Source organism: Oryzias latipes, chromosome 22 (genome assembly GCF_002234675.1).
Source record: "Oryzias latipes chromosome 22, ASM223467v1".
NCBI lineage: Eukaryota > Metazoa > Chordata > Actinopteri > Beloniformes > Adrianichthyidae > Oryzias > Oryzias latipes.
In genome coordinates this window covers 27,996,626-28,013,667 of record NC_019880.2, presented here as the reverse complement: position 1 = coordinate 28,013,667, position 17,042 = coordinate 27,996,626, and the positions used below count along the sequence as shown (strand labels likewise).

Below are 17,042 nucleotides of genomic sequence, written 5' to 3'. Positions count from 1 at the left end.
TGTATTTGCTACTGACAGCAGTGCAGAAGAAGAAGAACTACTCAGACTTACTTCAAGCTTGGAGAGGATAAAGAGTTCTATGGATTTGGCGAATTGAAGTAAGCATCAATGTGCAATGCTACGTTCACCCCTTCGACATTTCCCACCAAACCTCTTCCAAGTTCTTGCACTGGTATTGGGTGTCGACAGCTTAGTGTGAACCCCATCTGCTAAATGCAAGAACGCACTGAATGTGGGTTCTTGAACGCGCATCACATGCCTGGTGTGTGCGTACCACTACAGTAGTAAAACATGCATATCTTCAGTCTATCATCAATTGTGTTATTATGATTTGCCTTTAACCTTTGAAGTCCTGGCATCCACATGGGTGGACATCATCACATTTTGGGTTAGATTGCTACTGTAAGTATTTTCTGCTTAAATGGGGCCCTGCGACTATTTCATTCCTCTTCCTATATCTTGTCAAATCAATTTTGACCAAAGGGCAAAGGATCTATTTGTCATTTTTTCTTCTTTACTATGCATTTTTTGGCTGCTATGACATAGTCTGAAAAATATGATATCATACTAAAAAGTAATTGTCCATAAAATGAATTATTAATATTGTTAACATCAGTAAATAAAAGTTCAATGCTAATCAATTTAACTAATCAATCAAGTCCACAGTCAATCCAAATGAATCACGTTTAACAAAGATATTCCAATATTGACATGAACCAGCCAAACTTGTCATCTTTTATGGGAATAATGAAAACTGAACTGCACTAAGATTCAGTTTTAACCACCTGTTCAGTTTTCATTATGTCAACATTAAAAGAAATCCTTAAGGAGTATAATTAGTCTGTACACTTAAGGCATTCCTCAGTGTGAATGAGTCTAATGCCGCTTTATTTCAGGTGGGATATATGTTTAACTTTGACCAACTAAAAATGAAAAGATTGTCACAGGATTTCGGCGGTGCAAGGGTGTGTTAAACTAAAGCTTGTGACAATGCTCCTCTAAAGCATTTTCACAGCCAACAACATAATTGTTATTTCCCTGTACAAGAGGAGCAGATGCTGGATTAAGCACGGAAATTAAATTCGGCACATTTGGGCTGAGAGCATGCACAGAAGATGTGGTCCTAATCGATTGCAAGACTGCTGCAGGAAACGTGCAGTGGTCATGACACAGAAGTGGATGTATCCTCAGCATAGCATTGTAAGTGTAAAGCACAAAAAGCTCACATTCAGTATAGATGGAGGATTTAGAATGTTGATCTGGATTTGTGGCTAATCTTTGCTGCTTCCCCTGAAGCGTGGTGGCAGCACTTTGGTACTGGCTCCAGTTTGTCCTGCAAAATATTAAGTACCTCTACTAAACGTGTAAGGAGTGACATTTTTTTTACTCTCTGTTCCTTTGTCTGCTTTTCAGACTGCTCCTTTGTTTTTTATTTTTTTGACATCTCCTATCATCCTGTTTTCCAACCCCCTAACCTTTGCATCACTGTCCCACTTCTGTATCCTCTGCATCAACCTCTGTCCCCCCGCTTCCTTCTGTGCACCCATACAGTCGCTGTGTGCAGCAGTACTCAGCCACCTAATTCTGAGACTATATATTTCTGACAGCAGTCAAAAACATACAACCTATTTTTGCCTAAAACAAGAAAAATGATTGGTACAAAATAATAGGACACTTTGTTAATTGAGGCAGGCTAACACAAGCCTGTGTACAGTAAATAAATGAATGGGCTTTTCTAGTTTAAATGTCTAGCCTTAAAGATCCACTCCAATGAAAGTAGTGTTTTTAACATTTTCTTGGTGCATTTTTCCGATGATAGAGGACATAAAAATTAAGCTAAACATTTCACTTCTTAGTATTTATTCAAAACGTTGTCAGTCAGGAAAAGATGAAAAAAATACTATATGAAAAAGAGCCTATTTGTAAATACACTGGGTGAGCCACAAGCTCCCTGCTTCAAGCTCAAGGCAACGGTGAAGTGGGAGGGAGGGCATGGTTTCTCTAAGCCGACAGTCCTGCCCACAACTCAGAGGTGAACGTCTTTTTTTTTTTCACTCTGAGCTGAATTTCAAATGAACTACTGCCTCTCTGTACAAACCATGTACAACATTGTTTTTTTATTATGCCTAAAAACGTCATAATGATAATTAAAAGACTGTCAACAATTTGAAAATAGATCAAAAGATGATCAGGGGTGGGTCTTTAAATGTCATCTTTATAGTTTGATGAAATCTACCTGGATGAAGTAGAATCTGCAAAGGTCAATGTCATTTTTTAATTACATCCATTTTAAAAATAGAATCAAATTAATCTCTGTTATACATTTTTAAGAAAAAAACAAATGAATTAATGTCCGAATGAATGTCCTTAAGACTTAAAAGGTTTAATACATTACATCATGACAAAATCTGTTGAAATGTCATAAATGTCATAAATGTAATCAGTTGCTCCCACATTTTTTGATGAGGTGTGTTCAGATTGCTTCCCCTGGTGAATATTCAGAACACATTACAAGATTTCCATTGATGGTAAATAATGCTGCTGTTTTGACCTCAGCTACTAGGTTGTAGGAAACTCACATTGACTATGAGAACTGGACAGAGTTCCCCCTCCCCCTCTGGTTTTCCAAACAGGAAGTACTCGCTGGTTCCAAGAAGCCAAATCTCACCTTCAAGTGGTAGGGGTGTGAACTTCCATACTTTACTCCTGATTGGAGAAAGTGGTTGCCATAGAAACAATGACTCTGACCATATGGGACCTTACTGACATCATCGTTCCAACATGGTTGTTCCCGTATCATGAAAAAATGGTGACTGAATTTACTTGAATTGATTGGGGCTGGAAGGAAACCATGTTCCATGGATGACATCCCACTCAGTCCAGTTTTCATATACCTTTAAAGGAAGCTCAACAAGTGTTTTTGGTAGTGGAGGGCTCACCGTGCATGGAGCATTTCTCAGAGGAGGAGGGAAAAGTGGACTCTTTAGCACTGCTGAGCCATGTTGACCTTTTGATTGGCCTCCCTCCACGGTGTATGTAGCACCTAAACAAACACATTGGTTGATTCAAACCGACAAAAATGGCAGAAGAGACAAAGTGAGAGGAAATACAATGACATAAGCATTTTTAAATTTCATTTTGAGGATTAGTTACCATATTTTCCACACTATGAGGAGCACTTAAAAGCCTTCTAATGCAAAATCAATGTTTTGAACTTTTAAGTGAATTTTAATTGTCATTCCTCACGAAAAGAAACCCCAAAGGGGTATTTTGATCCATTCACTCTTTTCTGAGTATTTCTCTTAAAACCTGCGCTCTGAGCATCAGCCCATCCCAACCCACGAAAGCAAGCGGGTTCTCACAAGCTGATGTAGACAAGTGAGAACAGGAAGAGTCTGCACTCCCAGCACTGCCCTTAGGCTAACACAAACACCCACTTTCTCCATGGAGCTAGCGGTGATCGGCTCAAACTCTTTCCCTTTAGGCCTGTATACACAATGTACACATCCATCTTTGCAAAACTTTGGATGTTGTATGTTTTCATGGGCCAGACGCAGACACGCTGTGGAGGCAGACTCTAGGCTGACGTCATGAAACGGTCGGCACCCACAAGGAGCGGAAGCTGGAGCCTCAGAGATTAAGTCTGGGTAGGAAAAAAGTTCAGGAAAATAACTTATATTCAATTCAAAAAAATCATTATTTTGTGTGCCAAAGGTAATGTATTATCATATAAACGGATATTGTTTACTATAAAAGGCTTAAGAATAGTATTGTATAAGCCCTTAAATTTTTTTTCAAAAAACAGTAGTCCACCTTATCCGGATCCTCTTGTATTGCTGTATGTGGTGATGTTTACTGATGTCAAAGCAATTTTGAGAGGTACTCAACACTTTGTCAAATTGTTTGGTACAAATACAGCTAACATTTAGCTGTATTTTTTCTACAACACTGGGATCTAGTGTAGTCACAGTAACTATTGTTTTAGTGGTACCAGTCTGTGTTTAAACATGTAGCAAACAAGGTTGGGAGTTAAAGGTATTGTGACTGTGGCTAATGTGTGGCGGTAACACACTGTGATTTTCTTTTATGTGTTACTAACAAGGTTGGGAGTTAAAGGTATTGTGACTGTGGCTAATGTGTGGCGGTAACACACTGTGATTTTCTTTTATGTGTTACTAACAAGGTTGGGAGTTAGCGTAGTCACAGTAATGTTGGTTTTAACGGCCTACCATGTGCATTAATTTAAATCGCTTGTTCATGAAGGCTGAAGCAGAAAGTAATGTACATTGTACAAAACGATAACGTTTTATAGAAAAGAAGTGACAATGTTTGTAAATGTGGGAGGGGTCACAGTAAAAGCACTGTGTGATTGGACCGTTTCCTTATGTCAAGTGCTTACTGTTGTCACACACCTGCGTGCCACTGACTTTCCCTAAGTTGGCACGGGTGCCCAGGTTTTTAGCCTTGGTGTAGTGTGTTACAAACTAGTTTTAGAATGACTGTGAATGCAATTAATACCGTCTGAGTGACTAATCTCTAAATATTTAGTCTCAATTCATGTGCTTTATAAATTAGTACTGCTTAAATATGACATAACTTTGGAAATAGACCAGTCATTGATTGTGCGTCTTATTATCCGGTGTGCCCCATAGAGTGTAGAAAACATGGTACATAAGTCTATTTTGTACATGTAAAGATAAGTCTGGTTATCATTTCTGCTTAGTGTCATTGGGGTATAATTGAGGCATAATTTTATAAGCAAGGTATAACACTACTCCCCATCTTTTGTGGTTTCCTACAGCATTAGGATTTCTGGAAATAAGTCCTCTGGAAACCTTCAATATCTGGAAAGACTTGCATCAGTGGAGTCACAATGAAACTCTGCAGGCTTCACCCTCACTGGGACTCCGTTTACAGCAGTGTGCTGAGCTCAGAAAGTGATTGGCATATCAGACGGTTTGGTGTGTCCACGTTCACACATCAAGACTTCACTGTTCAACGTTAACTTCATGCTAATTTAAAGTTTAAAACATCCCACTCCGGACTTACTGTAAAATGTCTCTCTATGATCATGATTTGACTTGAAGAGTTTTGATGGCGTCATGTGAGGCCTGAATGAGCTACCTGATGACGGGCAGCTCTGTCTGGTTGCCTTGGAGGGTGACTGGAACCTTTTCCAGGAAGGACCACGACCTGCCACAGACTGCCAGCTGCACTCATCCTCTTCAAAAGAGCAATAGCTGCCATTGAGAAAGTGTCCTGGAGAGAGAAGGGACAGAATATATTAGGGGGGGAGAAGAAAAGATGATTAGGGAAAGGAATTTCTAATGAGTTGATAGGCTCAGTGAAGGTAGTGAGAAGAAAGTTGAGTGATCATTGGCAGCTGGCTATCCAAGGAGAGAAAAAGACAGGATCGGGATGGGACCTGGGCATCGAAGAGCTGAGGGAAAGGGAAGAACAAGAAGCACAGGGAAGAAAGAGGAGGGGCCAAATGAGTGTTGGGGAAATCTGGGAATGATCTCTCAGAAGGAGTTCAGAAACAGAAAGAGGGGAGAAGAGGAAAGAGTTGAAATACAGGGGTTGATGTGATGACACCATGTTTTTCAGAAATGGCTTTCAAACTGAAGTTTTACAAACCACGACTCTTTGGAGAATTTAAGCAACTGAGCAGCTCTCACAAAGCTGATGAGTCCTCCATAAATTATGGAGAGCAGTTTTAGCCAAAAGGAAATGAATAAATAAGGCAATAAATAAATCACTGCATTTGAAAATCTGTTTTTGTAAAAAAAAAAAAAAGGCATCTATTTACTTCATTACTCTATTTCAACAGAGGATGCTTCTTTTCAGAGCTTTTAGTAGTTCTACTTCTAATATGCAAATGATGAGGGCATGTGCTGTTTGGGACCAAAGCAAAGGCAGTAAACAAGGTAGAGCCACTGTAGATTTAAGAAAAATCAGGAAGAAACATTCAAAAACAAAGTGCATGAAGAACAAACCAAACTCAGAAGCAGACATGTGTAGCTTTTAATAAACACCATTTGAACAAATTAGACCAACTGGAGCAAACTCATTAACTGATTTTTACTTGTTTTTATTTTTTCTATTTTGTCTCTAAATTACTTTGACTTAATGCTTTTTTTGGTATAATATTGGAAACATTTCTGAGACTCCTATCTCATTAGCCTAATCCAAACGTTCTTTTAAAACTACTGAATGTAACTGGGTTCATATGTTTTTTCAGTAGTTCTTCATCCTTCCCCTATAGGGTCAGTAGCAGGTCTTTCCTGCTTATTTAAAAATGTCTGCCTCCATAAGATCGCAAAAACACTTTTGGTTAGAAAAGTTTTGCTAATTTTCAACACTTTATGGAAGGAAAAACTCATTTATTATTCTTTCTAATTGATATTTTGTGTATTGAAAGAAAGGAAAATGTGTTGATAATGAAGTCTTTTTAATACATTTACATCATGTTAAAAATGTGCAGATCAAATTTGAGACACTGGAAATATAAGGTGCCTTTTTCTTAAAGATCTTGAACTAACATTGATGTGAAAGAAAAATGACAAAATCATCCAAAAGATCATAAATAATAATATTTTTCTCTCAAAGGGTTAAAAAACATCTGAATTCCACATTTTTTATTTTTATTTTCTGTCTATTCTTGAATGTAGTGGGCCTTACAGGGTTTTACGAGTTGAAGTTGAAAAATGTTTTTAATCAGTTTAATTAGATAGTAGTTAGCTGTTTGATTATTAACTCAGATCCCCCCCCCCCCACACACACACTAAAGATGTCACTCATGTTGTGTGTACATCCTGCACACAAAGCCTCTTTCACGCATTATTCCTAATTCTTTTCCATGTTAAAATCATTCACCTGCAGTCAAAGTACATGTGTTGGTTAAGATGCAGCAGGACATTTTTGATAACCTCCTTATCCAGAAGCACATATTTGCTTCTACTTGTTAAAAAGTTCAGATTTCAGATTTACTGGAATCCCCATTTTAAAAACAGATATCCGTCATTTTTTGGTGAAAATCATACATCATAACCTGTAGTTTTCAGATTTTGACAGGTGAATGTCTTTTGCTCTGTATTTTGCTTGGAGCTTCACTGCTCTGGAGCCCAGTGCACTGAACCCAGCAGGGAGTGCAGCCTCTTTCACATTCTGCCTGAAAGCATCCTGTTTCCATGTGGTTGCAGTCTGCAGTACCCTTTGAAAAAAAAAGACTGGGCCCTGCACCTGAAAAAATACTAATGCAGAGCAGCCGGACTTTTAGCTTTGTGTTTGCAGACATGGGGGTGGTGCTTTGTTACGTGTGCGGCTTCCGACCCGCCGCTCTGGGTTAGCGGCTGCCAGACCCGGGAGAACCGTGTCACTGAGCAGAGCTCGGACTTCCAGCTCACACAGCGGCTTTGGGGCGGTGTGTGAGCTGTTCAAAGCAGAAATGCTGCTAATACAGAAAAGCCAGGATGGGGTGGGCTTACTCCGTACCAAAAGTCCCGCCTACAACTCTGAAGTAAATTTTTGATGAATACTTCCACTGGAGAAACTATGTCCTAGAAGTCAAAAAAGGTTTTTTGGATTTTTGCTAAACATGGGATAATCATAATAAAAAGAAACATTACATCAAAAGATGATTGGAGTGGGATTTTTAAAGATTTTTAAAGGTTTGTCCACCATCTACATGTGTCCACTTGTGTTTTTTATTTTTTATTTATTGTTATTGCTTATTTTCAATGTTTTCTTTTGCTTAACCACCGCTGTGCTGAAAACACATTTAAATGTGAAAATGAGCTTAGAATTGTTTGATCCCAGTTGAAAGGAATCACAAATAAATCACAAAATAAATTATTTTAAGTTTTTACTTTAGTTTCTTCCTCTGTTCTGGCAGGAGTCACTCTCTTACTGAGGAAGTGAACTGAGATCAGTGCGGATCATTCCAGGATGGTTTCTGGATTAAGTAACTTGCTGTCTACTTTTCAATTGGGAAACTTCATTAGTCAAATTCTTTAGAAATGTGTCAAATCGTCTCAAAATAACAAGATGTTCTGAAAATTGTAAAAAGCTTGCTCAAGTCAATAACTTTCACATAATCCATCAAAACTTTAGGCATTAAAATCCCTTCTGAAATAAAGCAGCCTGGAATCTTTCATGTCTAACTATTACAAGTCAATTTTGCAATCTTCTTGTTTTGGGGAAAGTTATAGAAAAAAAGCAGTTTTGTCTGAGTTGAATAATTCTTGAACTCAAAGACAGTTTGAGTCTGGGTTTAGACATCAGCGCAGCACCGAGACGGCATTTGTTAGAGCGCTAAAAGACATTCACATCAACACTGACTTAGCAAAAACATCGGATATGGTGTTTCTTGCTCTGAGTTCAGCTTATGATACCATAGATGAATAAATCCTTCTTGACAGGTCAAAAAGGTGGAGGCAATGAAAAGGTGCAGTCTATAATGAAGTCAGATCACATTTTGAAGGAACGGATTATGTTGTTTCTATTGGTGGTCATCAATCTGAGAGTCTCCATGTCCTGCGGAGTGCCTCAGGGCTCCATTCATGAACCTCTGCTGTTCAAGCTGCAAATGCTTCCTCTAGGTCAGATCATCCACTCTAATGATGTTTCTTTCCAGTAGTGTCAGCGACACCGAGCTTTCTGACTCTCTGGCGTCAAACCATCATTGTCCATTAGGCTGCCTCTGTTGCTTAGCGCTGCTAAACTTCAGAATGAAGTAAACCTCCTTCAGTTTCTTTTGATGTATTTGAAAAAAAACATAACTTAGTAAAGAGGAATAAAGACCAAAGGTTAAGTTAAAAATGGTCAGTATGAATTTCAGCCTCACATTTAAACCATTTATTTTTCTTAACTACAGTGAGACTCTAATGTATCAGCTCCACACAAGATTTGGAGGAACTGATTCATGCTTTTATCCCCTGGTGGATGGTTTAGACTTTAAAGCTATGTTTATGTGGCACTCGGCAACGCACTTTCAAGCAACCTAGGACAATGAAAAGTCTATATAAACGTGCACAAATGTGCGTTTCAGGCTTACATGTTCAAAACTCTTGAGTTCACACATGGCTGTGCAAGTTTCCACGACCATTTCTAGGCTCTACGTACAAAATGCCTGGCCATGTAACCCTTGTGCTATCCTAGGTACTTTAACGTTGGGAGTTGGGTCATCTAGACCCAATAGACCAGAGGTGGGCACTGAGGGCCGCATTCCTGCATGTTTTCCAGCATACCCTGCTCTGGCATGTTCTGATTACCTGGTTCAGGTGTGTCACCTGAACCAGGTAATCAGCCATGAGTGGGGCAAGACTATCTGGAAATCATGCAGACACACCGGCCCTCGAGGCCTGGAATTGCCCACCCCTGCACTAGACAGTGCTCTGAACCTTATTTCTTCAATGATTTGTGATCTTCACTGGTGTCCATGGATTACATGAAATCTTTCCACCTTTATCCACCTTTGTCATGGTAAGAATAACACATCAATGTAAGGGGGGGGTCATCTAAGATAGCACAAGGGTTAACCGTAGGTGGCGGACATACTCTAGTATCGGGTAGCAGCAGTCCAGTGGGAACACCATAGGCCAAACGCGCATGTGAACGCAGTTTCACATGATTGATGATGCTTTTTGCATCATCAATCATTTTAATTTTACTAATCCCTATTAACCAACTGCTTTTGGTGCAACGAGATCCCACTCAACTGGACTGTTTTTCTCAAATGATATAAGGAAAGAAGAAAAGCAAAATAAAAAAATCAAAGATTTTTGTGCCAACATAATTAATTTATTCACTGAGGGATCCAGTAGTATCTTTTGGAAATAGATATTATCGTATGAGTGACCTCTTCAGGCAGAGCAGGTCAACATTAATGAGAGTGCAAACATAACACAAGTCAGTGGAATTGGGGGAGTATGCGGTAAATATATTCAGACTAGAATATTTTGTTGTTGGCAAATTGGGAGTTCAGACGTTGTATGCAGTGTTGTTCTCTGGTATTTATTCTGTTCCTATAAAAGGCATGCATGCACTTCATGCCTAATGAAGCAGGAGCAAGTAAATCAGAAGAGCGCCCAGTGCACATAAACAGAAGCCAGATTTCCTGAAACTCGATTCTATTTTTAACCTGATTAAAAGTAGACAAATGGTTTCAGTAGTTGAGTATTAATGCTGAAATAATCCAGGGTCGTGAGGACAAGGTCACTTAAACCCATTTTCTTCCATCCATGACACTTTCTAATAGTTTTTCAAAGCCACACAAACAAAAATGTTGGAAACTAAGGACAAAAAGTACTTTAATTGTCAAGTGACATTTATTGCAGAAATATCTGTAATTTTGAGCTTTAGTACATGCAATCTGGCAATTGCAAAGCGTTTAAAGCTTATTCAATTGAGAGACAGTGGTGTCACGTGCATTACTCCAAAAACCAAAACAAATAACATTACAGACGTATGTTATCACACACCCACTCTGATCAGATTTGGATCCACTGTAAAAGCACTCCCAGTGGTCTTTATATTATGACATTTTTAGCCAAAGTAGAAAAAACAAACTGTGTCGTTTTCTAGGACATAGTTTCTGCAGAGCACCAGTAGTTCATTAGAAATTGACATCTGTGGGTGAGACTGTTGGCACAGAGTAAGCCTGCCCTGATTTCCTGTCATCCATCTTTTTTACGGGCTCTTATGTTAGCCTAAAACCCTTCACACTCCAAAGAAAAACGACGAGCAATACTGGAGTTATCCAGCTGTAAAGTGTTGAGCCAGATGCCAGCTTGGACGAGGAAAACGAAAACATCCATTTTGTCGATGCACCAGAATGGAGTAGCCCAGCATATTTTTTACACCACAAATAAGCTCCTTTTCAAACTGCATTCTTTCATTTACTCCTGATTCAGAACAATATGAATAAAGAAACACTCAGAAATGCAATTTTAAGCTTAATTTTCTTCATTTATGTCCTTCGTATTGACAAAAAAACCACAAGAGCATGTTAAAAAACCTAAAAACACAGTTTTCATTTGAATGGGTTTTAAAACATATTACATGATTTAGTTATTTTACTTTTATTAGTTTGTGTTCTAATACTGCCTAAAGCCGCTCGCTGGTTTGGCAAATTTGTCTTTTTAAATGTCATTTTGATAACAAACCAATGATGTGCAAGGTACCGAAAAATATATGGCAACTATCAGGAGCTAATCTATTAAAGCTAGACAAGAAAGCCCTCATTACTTGCCTCCACTTGGGTACAATTTTGAAAGAATAGGAAGATAAAAAAAGAAAAACATCAACCTCTTAGCTTCCTACATATGTGTATTAAAGAAAAAAAAACACTTCTATGTTGTTACAGGGCAACTGCAGTGTTGGAAAGCAGTAGGGTGTCTGCAAAATTTAGACAGCCTAAGATTAACTAGAGGAAGCCGAGACTCGCAGAGAGAGGAGGATATGTTTGTGCATAATGATGCTGGGCTCGGATACTGAGGGAGATCCACTGGGACTTGAGTTTCCTTATATGTCAGGGATCTCTGTGATTGACGAAAGCAAAGTTTGTTCCTCCTGCTTTTTCCTGTTAATGAGCCTTGGCGGAGCTTGTGAGGGATTTAAATAGATCAAATCAGATGTAGATAACTTGTAGATGGATCATAGAGAATAGGGAATCAGAAAAGGAACACTGTGATTTAGGTAGCAGGGCGTTATTGTAATGAGTGTGCCAGATAAATGTGGAACAAACACAGGTACAGTTCTAGACTGAGGAGGTCAGAGACACAAAACAAGCGTCATCTAAATGGGTGGACTCAACCGAACAACCACTGATACTTTTAATTAGTTTAAGTTGGAGACATGCACTCTAATCACCATGAGGAAAACTGTGGAGAAGGTGAGCATAAATGAAAGCCCTCCATCTCCATCTCCCAGAACTTTGTAGTGCAAATTTCTGCAGGATGAAGAGGATTGTGTTTGACCTTACAGGATAGAGCTGCCAGTGCAACAACTGCTGCTAAAAACATCATTTTCATCACAACTAAACTGTTGTTTGAAATGACTTTGGCTTAAAATGTTCAATTTTAGAAATATCAGAATGCTCCAAAAAGCTCCAAGCAGAAAACTTTAGGTCAAATTTTTGTGCACATTTTATGTTTTCTGCTGAACTGTGAAGATTCTAATTCAGATATTTTGTCAAATTTAGTCCTCATGACTAAATTCAGGGTCATTACAAGTCTCAGAAGATGACTATTTTCTGCTCATTGACTAAACAAAACACTTGATGAAGAGTTTTTCTCTCTACCATTTTCATCTCCTCTATTTTTTTATTTCTATACATTCTGTGATTTTATCTGTAACACTTTATAAGGGTTTATAAAGGTTCCATTATTAATGTTGTGTGGTACATAATTGAGCGTTAGTTGCCAACGCATTAAATAATACAATTAGTAATACAAAGTAATGCATTAAAGTTGCTGATAATACTTTATTTTAGTTATTTAATGCTTAATTATGCATTAACTAACATTAAGAAAGGAACCCTTGTTATCGGTAACAATTTTTATTGGGGTTCCTTTTTAATGGTATTGAATGCATATTTAGGCAATAGTTACTAATGCATGCATTAAATAATACACTCAGTAATGCATAGTAATGCGTAAAAGTGTCTGTTGATACTTTATTTTATTGTTAATTAATGATTAATATGCATTAACTAAGAAAGGGACCCTTATTATAAAGTGTTATATTATCATTTTGACATATTCTTTGACAACCCTGCCCATAATTATTCTGATGGTTCCCTGCCTGTTTTATTGGTTGTTTATAAAATTCACTCTTTGGTATTATAACACACTGCTCTGCATTTTTACATGAGTTTGGAATATTTAACTCATTCATGGATTTGAATACCTGCTGTGAAGCTTTAAGGGGAGGTCTTCCCAGATAATACGCAGCTCTTAATAGTTTGTGATGAGTAAAATGAGCACACAAAGTGCAGATTAAATGGCATAATCACAGTCAAAGCAGCCTTTTCCTTTTCTTTTTTTTAAATGATCACAACAATGACGGAACTGTTGAGTAGCCCACTGGGAATGCTCCAGAAGCTTCAAAATGGCCCACTCCGCCTGTGCTCTCATGGCAATTAGCACTGATAAATCCTCATGTCGTAGAAAGGGAACGTGTGCCTGGCTGGGATTTTCACCTTAAGGTTACCCTCTTATCTTTCAGCTCCTATTGTTAGCAAACCCACTCACCCACAAGGGAGCAGGCATCATTTTAATAAGCAGCACAAGGGAGGCTGACCTGCACTGTGGGCAGCAGAAAATTAATTCTGGTCCCTTTTTTATTTGTGAAAAGCACAGGAATTCGTATTTATTTATTTATTGTAATCTACATACGGTGAAGCTTCTGAACTGAGTGTCAATAAAAGTAAAAGTTAAAGTATGTGCAAAAAAGATCCCTATCACACATGCATTCATGCACTAACATAGCGGCACAGGGGACTTGCAAAAAAGATGTCAGCATTCTTGGTTTGAATTCCTCTTAAGTCCTACAAGGCTAAAAACAAATGTGTGGAGAGACAGAAATGACAACACTAGAATATGTTGAGGGGAAGAAATGCTAACAAAGCATATATGCAAGCTCTTTTTGGGGCCTTTGTCTGTGGCTCTGGCAAAAAGGCCACCATTTGTGGACTGGATGCAATAGTTTTATGAAGGTGGGTTCATTACAATGACGCTAACAAACTTAAGGGGCAATACAGGGAGGGCTCAAGGTTGTGCAGTCAAGTATTTCTGTATCTCAGTGGACTTACGACAAAGGACTCCCTCATCATCTCCAAGAGGACAGTCGGTCCTGAAGTCGCACAGTTTGTCTAGTGGGATTCCAAATCCCTGGTGACAGTGGTACAAACCCTCCAGTGTGATGTTTGGTCCAGGCGAGGATGCTAGAGAAAACACAGAGGGGAAACACAGCTGACCTGTCATTGTGTTCCACAGCACAATCACAGTTTAGAAACAATTTGTGACAAAGAGGCGCTGCAACAACAGAAAAAAAACCTGATAAATAGGATAATCACCCAGTAAATATCTAAACCTTTTCTTCTTGGTTCAGTGCAGACATATGGGTGTAACAATTAATTTAATTGATGAAATGATATTGGTAAATAACATTTGGATTGAGACAAATTAGGTTTATTTTGCTATCATGTATAAAACGGCCAAGTGCCATCACATCAGACACAATCGTTCAAAATAAACCAATATCAACTATGAATCGTATCGTAAAATAGTTGCGACAAATCATTACACCCCCGATATATAACATCTAAATCTGTCTCTCAGTGAAGATATAGCTGCCAAGCTAAAGATATATTGAGGCAGAGTGTTCCAGAAAGTGACTAAATAACCCTGCTGAAAAACCTACAGCCACAGACTTTCTGCCTCGCCATAAATAACTTGGCACCAGCGGCACAACAACGTACCTTTAAATACTTTAGCATACACACCCATGAGGAAGAGGAGCACCAAAACAATGACCTTCCTGTTAAAATGGTGCAGATGTGGTGGGAGCTCACTTGCAAAGACACATATTGATATCAGCCATCTCCACAACTCAGTCAGAACCAGCTGCATTTGCATAACTATGCAAATCTGAGATTTGATATCTTTAGGTTTTGGAAAATGATGGCTCACCTTCAACTCCATCATCAGTCTTATCGGAATAAAAGGATCAAAAGCAGAAGAGCAGGAATAAAAAAAAAGATTAGAAGGGGATGTTGTTTGTCACATAAGGGAAGAAAAACGAGAAGTGATTTCTATCATGACTGACTGGCTGTGATTACAATAGTTTGTCCTTGATCTGTAATATGCAGATTTGTTCTCTGTTTAGCCAAACTTGGAGTCGAAAGTCTGATAACAGTTCCATGACAGGAAGAGGCAGTGCAGAACAAATGCTGACGAGATGAGGGAAGAGATAGCAATGTCACATTAAACTTCAACATGTAGCTTGTTATGAATAATCCTTATTACTTCTAGTATAGCATTTTTTGGACATCTCTTTAGACCCAAGGAGCGTTTTTCCTGCAACACAGGCTGACAGCTGGCTCACAGAAATGATGCAGGACAAAATAAGATAGAAAGGCAAGCGTAGAACAAACTCACTTTGCTGCTACAAAAGACAGCAGCAAATGCATTTTACCATTTTTAATTAACAGCATCAAGAAAAAAAGCCCAGAACATAAATCAAGCTTCAATAGATGCAGTCTAGAAATCATTCTAGGATATTTGACAAGTTTTGTTAAAATTATAGGTTCCTGTAACTCATCTGTAAAACTGCCGTCAGCAAATAATCATCCCTACGTCCCTGCACACTTTTGTTTAACTACACTAGGCGCAGATTGTTTCTGCCATCCTCTGCCGGCTCCTCTGCATGCTGGGTCGCCAGTGGAGGGCTGCTCCGGCCCGCAGTAGCATTTAGCGAAGCACAGGCCGGCCCGCGTGCCTCCTTGATTGGAAGCGAAACGGAGACATTGAATCCAGCCTTGGCGCCTGGGATTCAAGCCCACCAGGCAGCAGTGCTGTCCTTAAACACGCTCGGCACGAGCCCTGCCAACAGACCAGGGGCCTGGCTGGGCAGTTCTCTGTTTTCTCTGTCACTGCCGCTTCAGAGTAATCTTCAGCAAAACCATTCACAGGGTTTAACCCTTGTTCTATCCTATGACCCCACCCTTACACTGAAGTAAAAAGGTTCAGCGCACTGTCTTGTGGGGTCTAGATGACCCCACTCCCAATGTTAAAGTGCCTAGGATGGTACAAGGGTTAACACTACATACATTGTCATACAATGTCTAAATTTATCTTACTGTCTTGCAAAAACAATAAAGAAATAATAAAACAGCAATGAATGACTAAACTCAATGAACTTTCCTACATTAAAACTACAAATTAAAAATGGCAAAATTGGGTTTACTTCTGTAGCGCTTTACTACCTCCTGAGAAGACCTTAAGTGCTTTACAATCACAGTCCCATTCACCCAATAGTGACAAAGATGAAGCATTTTTTCCTTAGATATAGGTGTTGTTTTAGTCACTTCTGTTATTTTAACACTTTTGCAAAAATTTTAAGTTATATCTTACAAAGTTTATAGCAAATCCAAAAGAAGTCATATTTCATTCACCCCCCCCCCCCCCCTAAATACGTGCTCAAAGTGCCATTTTTAAGTCAGATTTGACATAATTTAATAGGGTTTTGGGCTTTCAGACTGAAGAAAAAAAACTTCATTTTTAAAATTTCTAATTCTTTTTAGACTTTTTTTTGTTATTTTTTTTTTAATAGGACAAAATAAAAGGGGACCAATTTCTATGATACACCCTGAAGTGAATGCTATTTTGACACAGCAATTGAGAGAATTTTTTGCACATCATTATAATCTGTAAACTTTTCAGACTTTACATCTATCAAAGCCTAAAAATCTAATTGATTAGCATTACTTCCTGTAATCCAATTCAAATTCCAAAACTTTTTTAGTCGATGGTGGTTACGCTTGGCTGTGGTCCCCAACCCCTGGACTGCAGACCGTTGGACAGTTGAGGAAAAAAGAACACAACCTACATGACCATGAACAGAGAGAGCTTCCACTTTGACAGTTATGGAAAAATCTATATCACATTTTAATGGTCCCACCTGAAATCTAGTGTATAAATAAAGTTAAAAACAAATGAGGATGAAGATAAAATTCACTCTAAAAAAATCAGACACCCTCTTCAGCCTTGTGCAGACTTGTCGATAAAAATATTGTCTGACATTAAACCGGTCCATGACCTAAAAAAAGGTTGGAGACCACTACAGTAATATGAGACATTTCTCATGTCATTTTTAAGACTGTTTACCTCCTGAGCCATTTTAGGTCTCTAATCTACATGTAGTCCTTATCAAACAACTTCTTGGTGTAGACTCACTGCAGCATGTTTTATAGATCTGTTTTTGGCACAACGTCAGCTGCTTCCAAAGAAACCAAAGCTTCAGCGAAACCAATCTTCACC

The 17,042-nt window shown here is 38.6% G+C and overlaps 1 protein-coding gene across 2 annotated transcripts in view; it reads right to left on the bottom strand.

Annotated features, from left to right (window-relative positions):
* Positions 1-17,042, bottom strand: part of alk (ALK receptor tyrosine kinase) — a 650,197-nt gene that overhangs the window by 132,305 nt on the left and 500,850 nt on the right. For both annotated transcript variants that reach the window (XM_023951461.1, XM_023951462.1), the window contains exons 6-8: positions 13,814-13,945; positions 5,125-5,259; positions 2,940-3,043 (exon numbers count right to left, since the gene is read on the bottom strand). In XM_023951461.1, the coding sequence (XP_023807229.1) occupies positions 2,940-3,043; positions 5,125-5,259; positions 13,814-13,945 (371 nt within the window). The remainder of the gene's footprint in view (positions 1-2,939; positions 3,044-5,124; positions 5,260-13,813; positions 13,946-17,042) is intronic.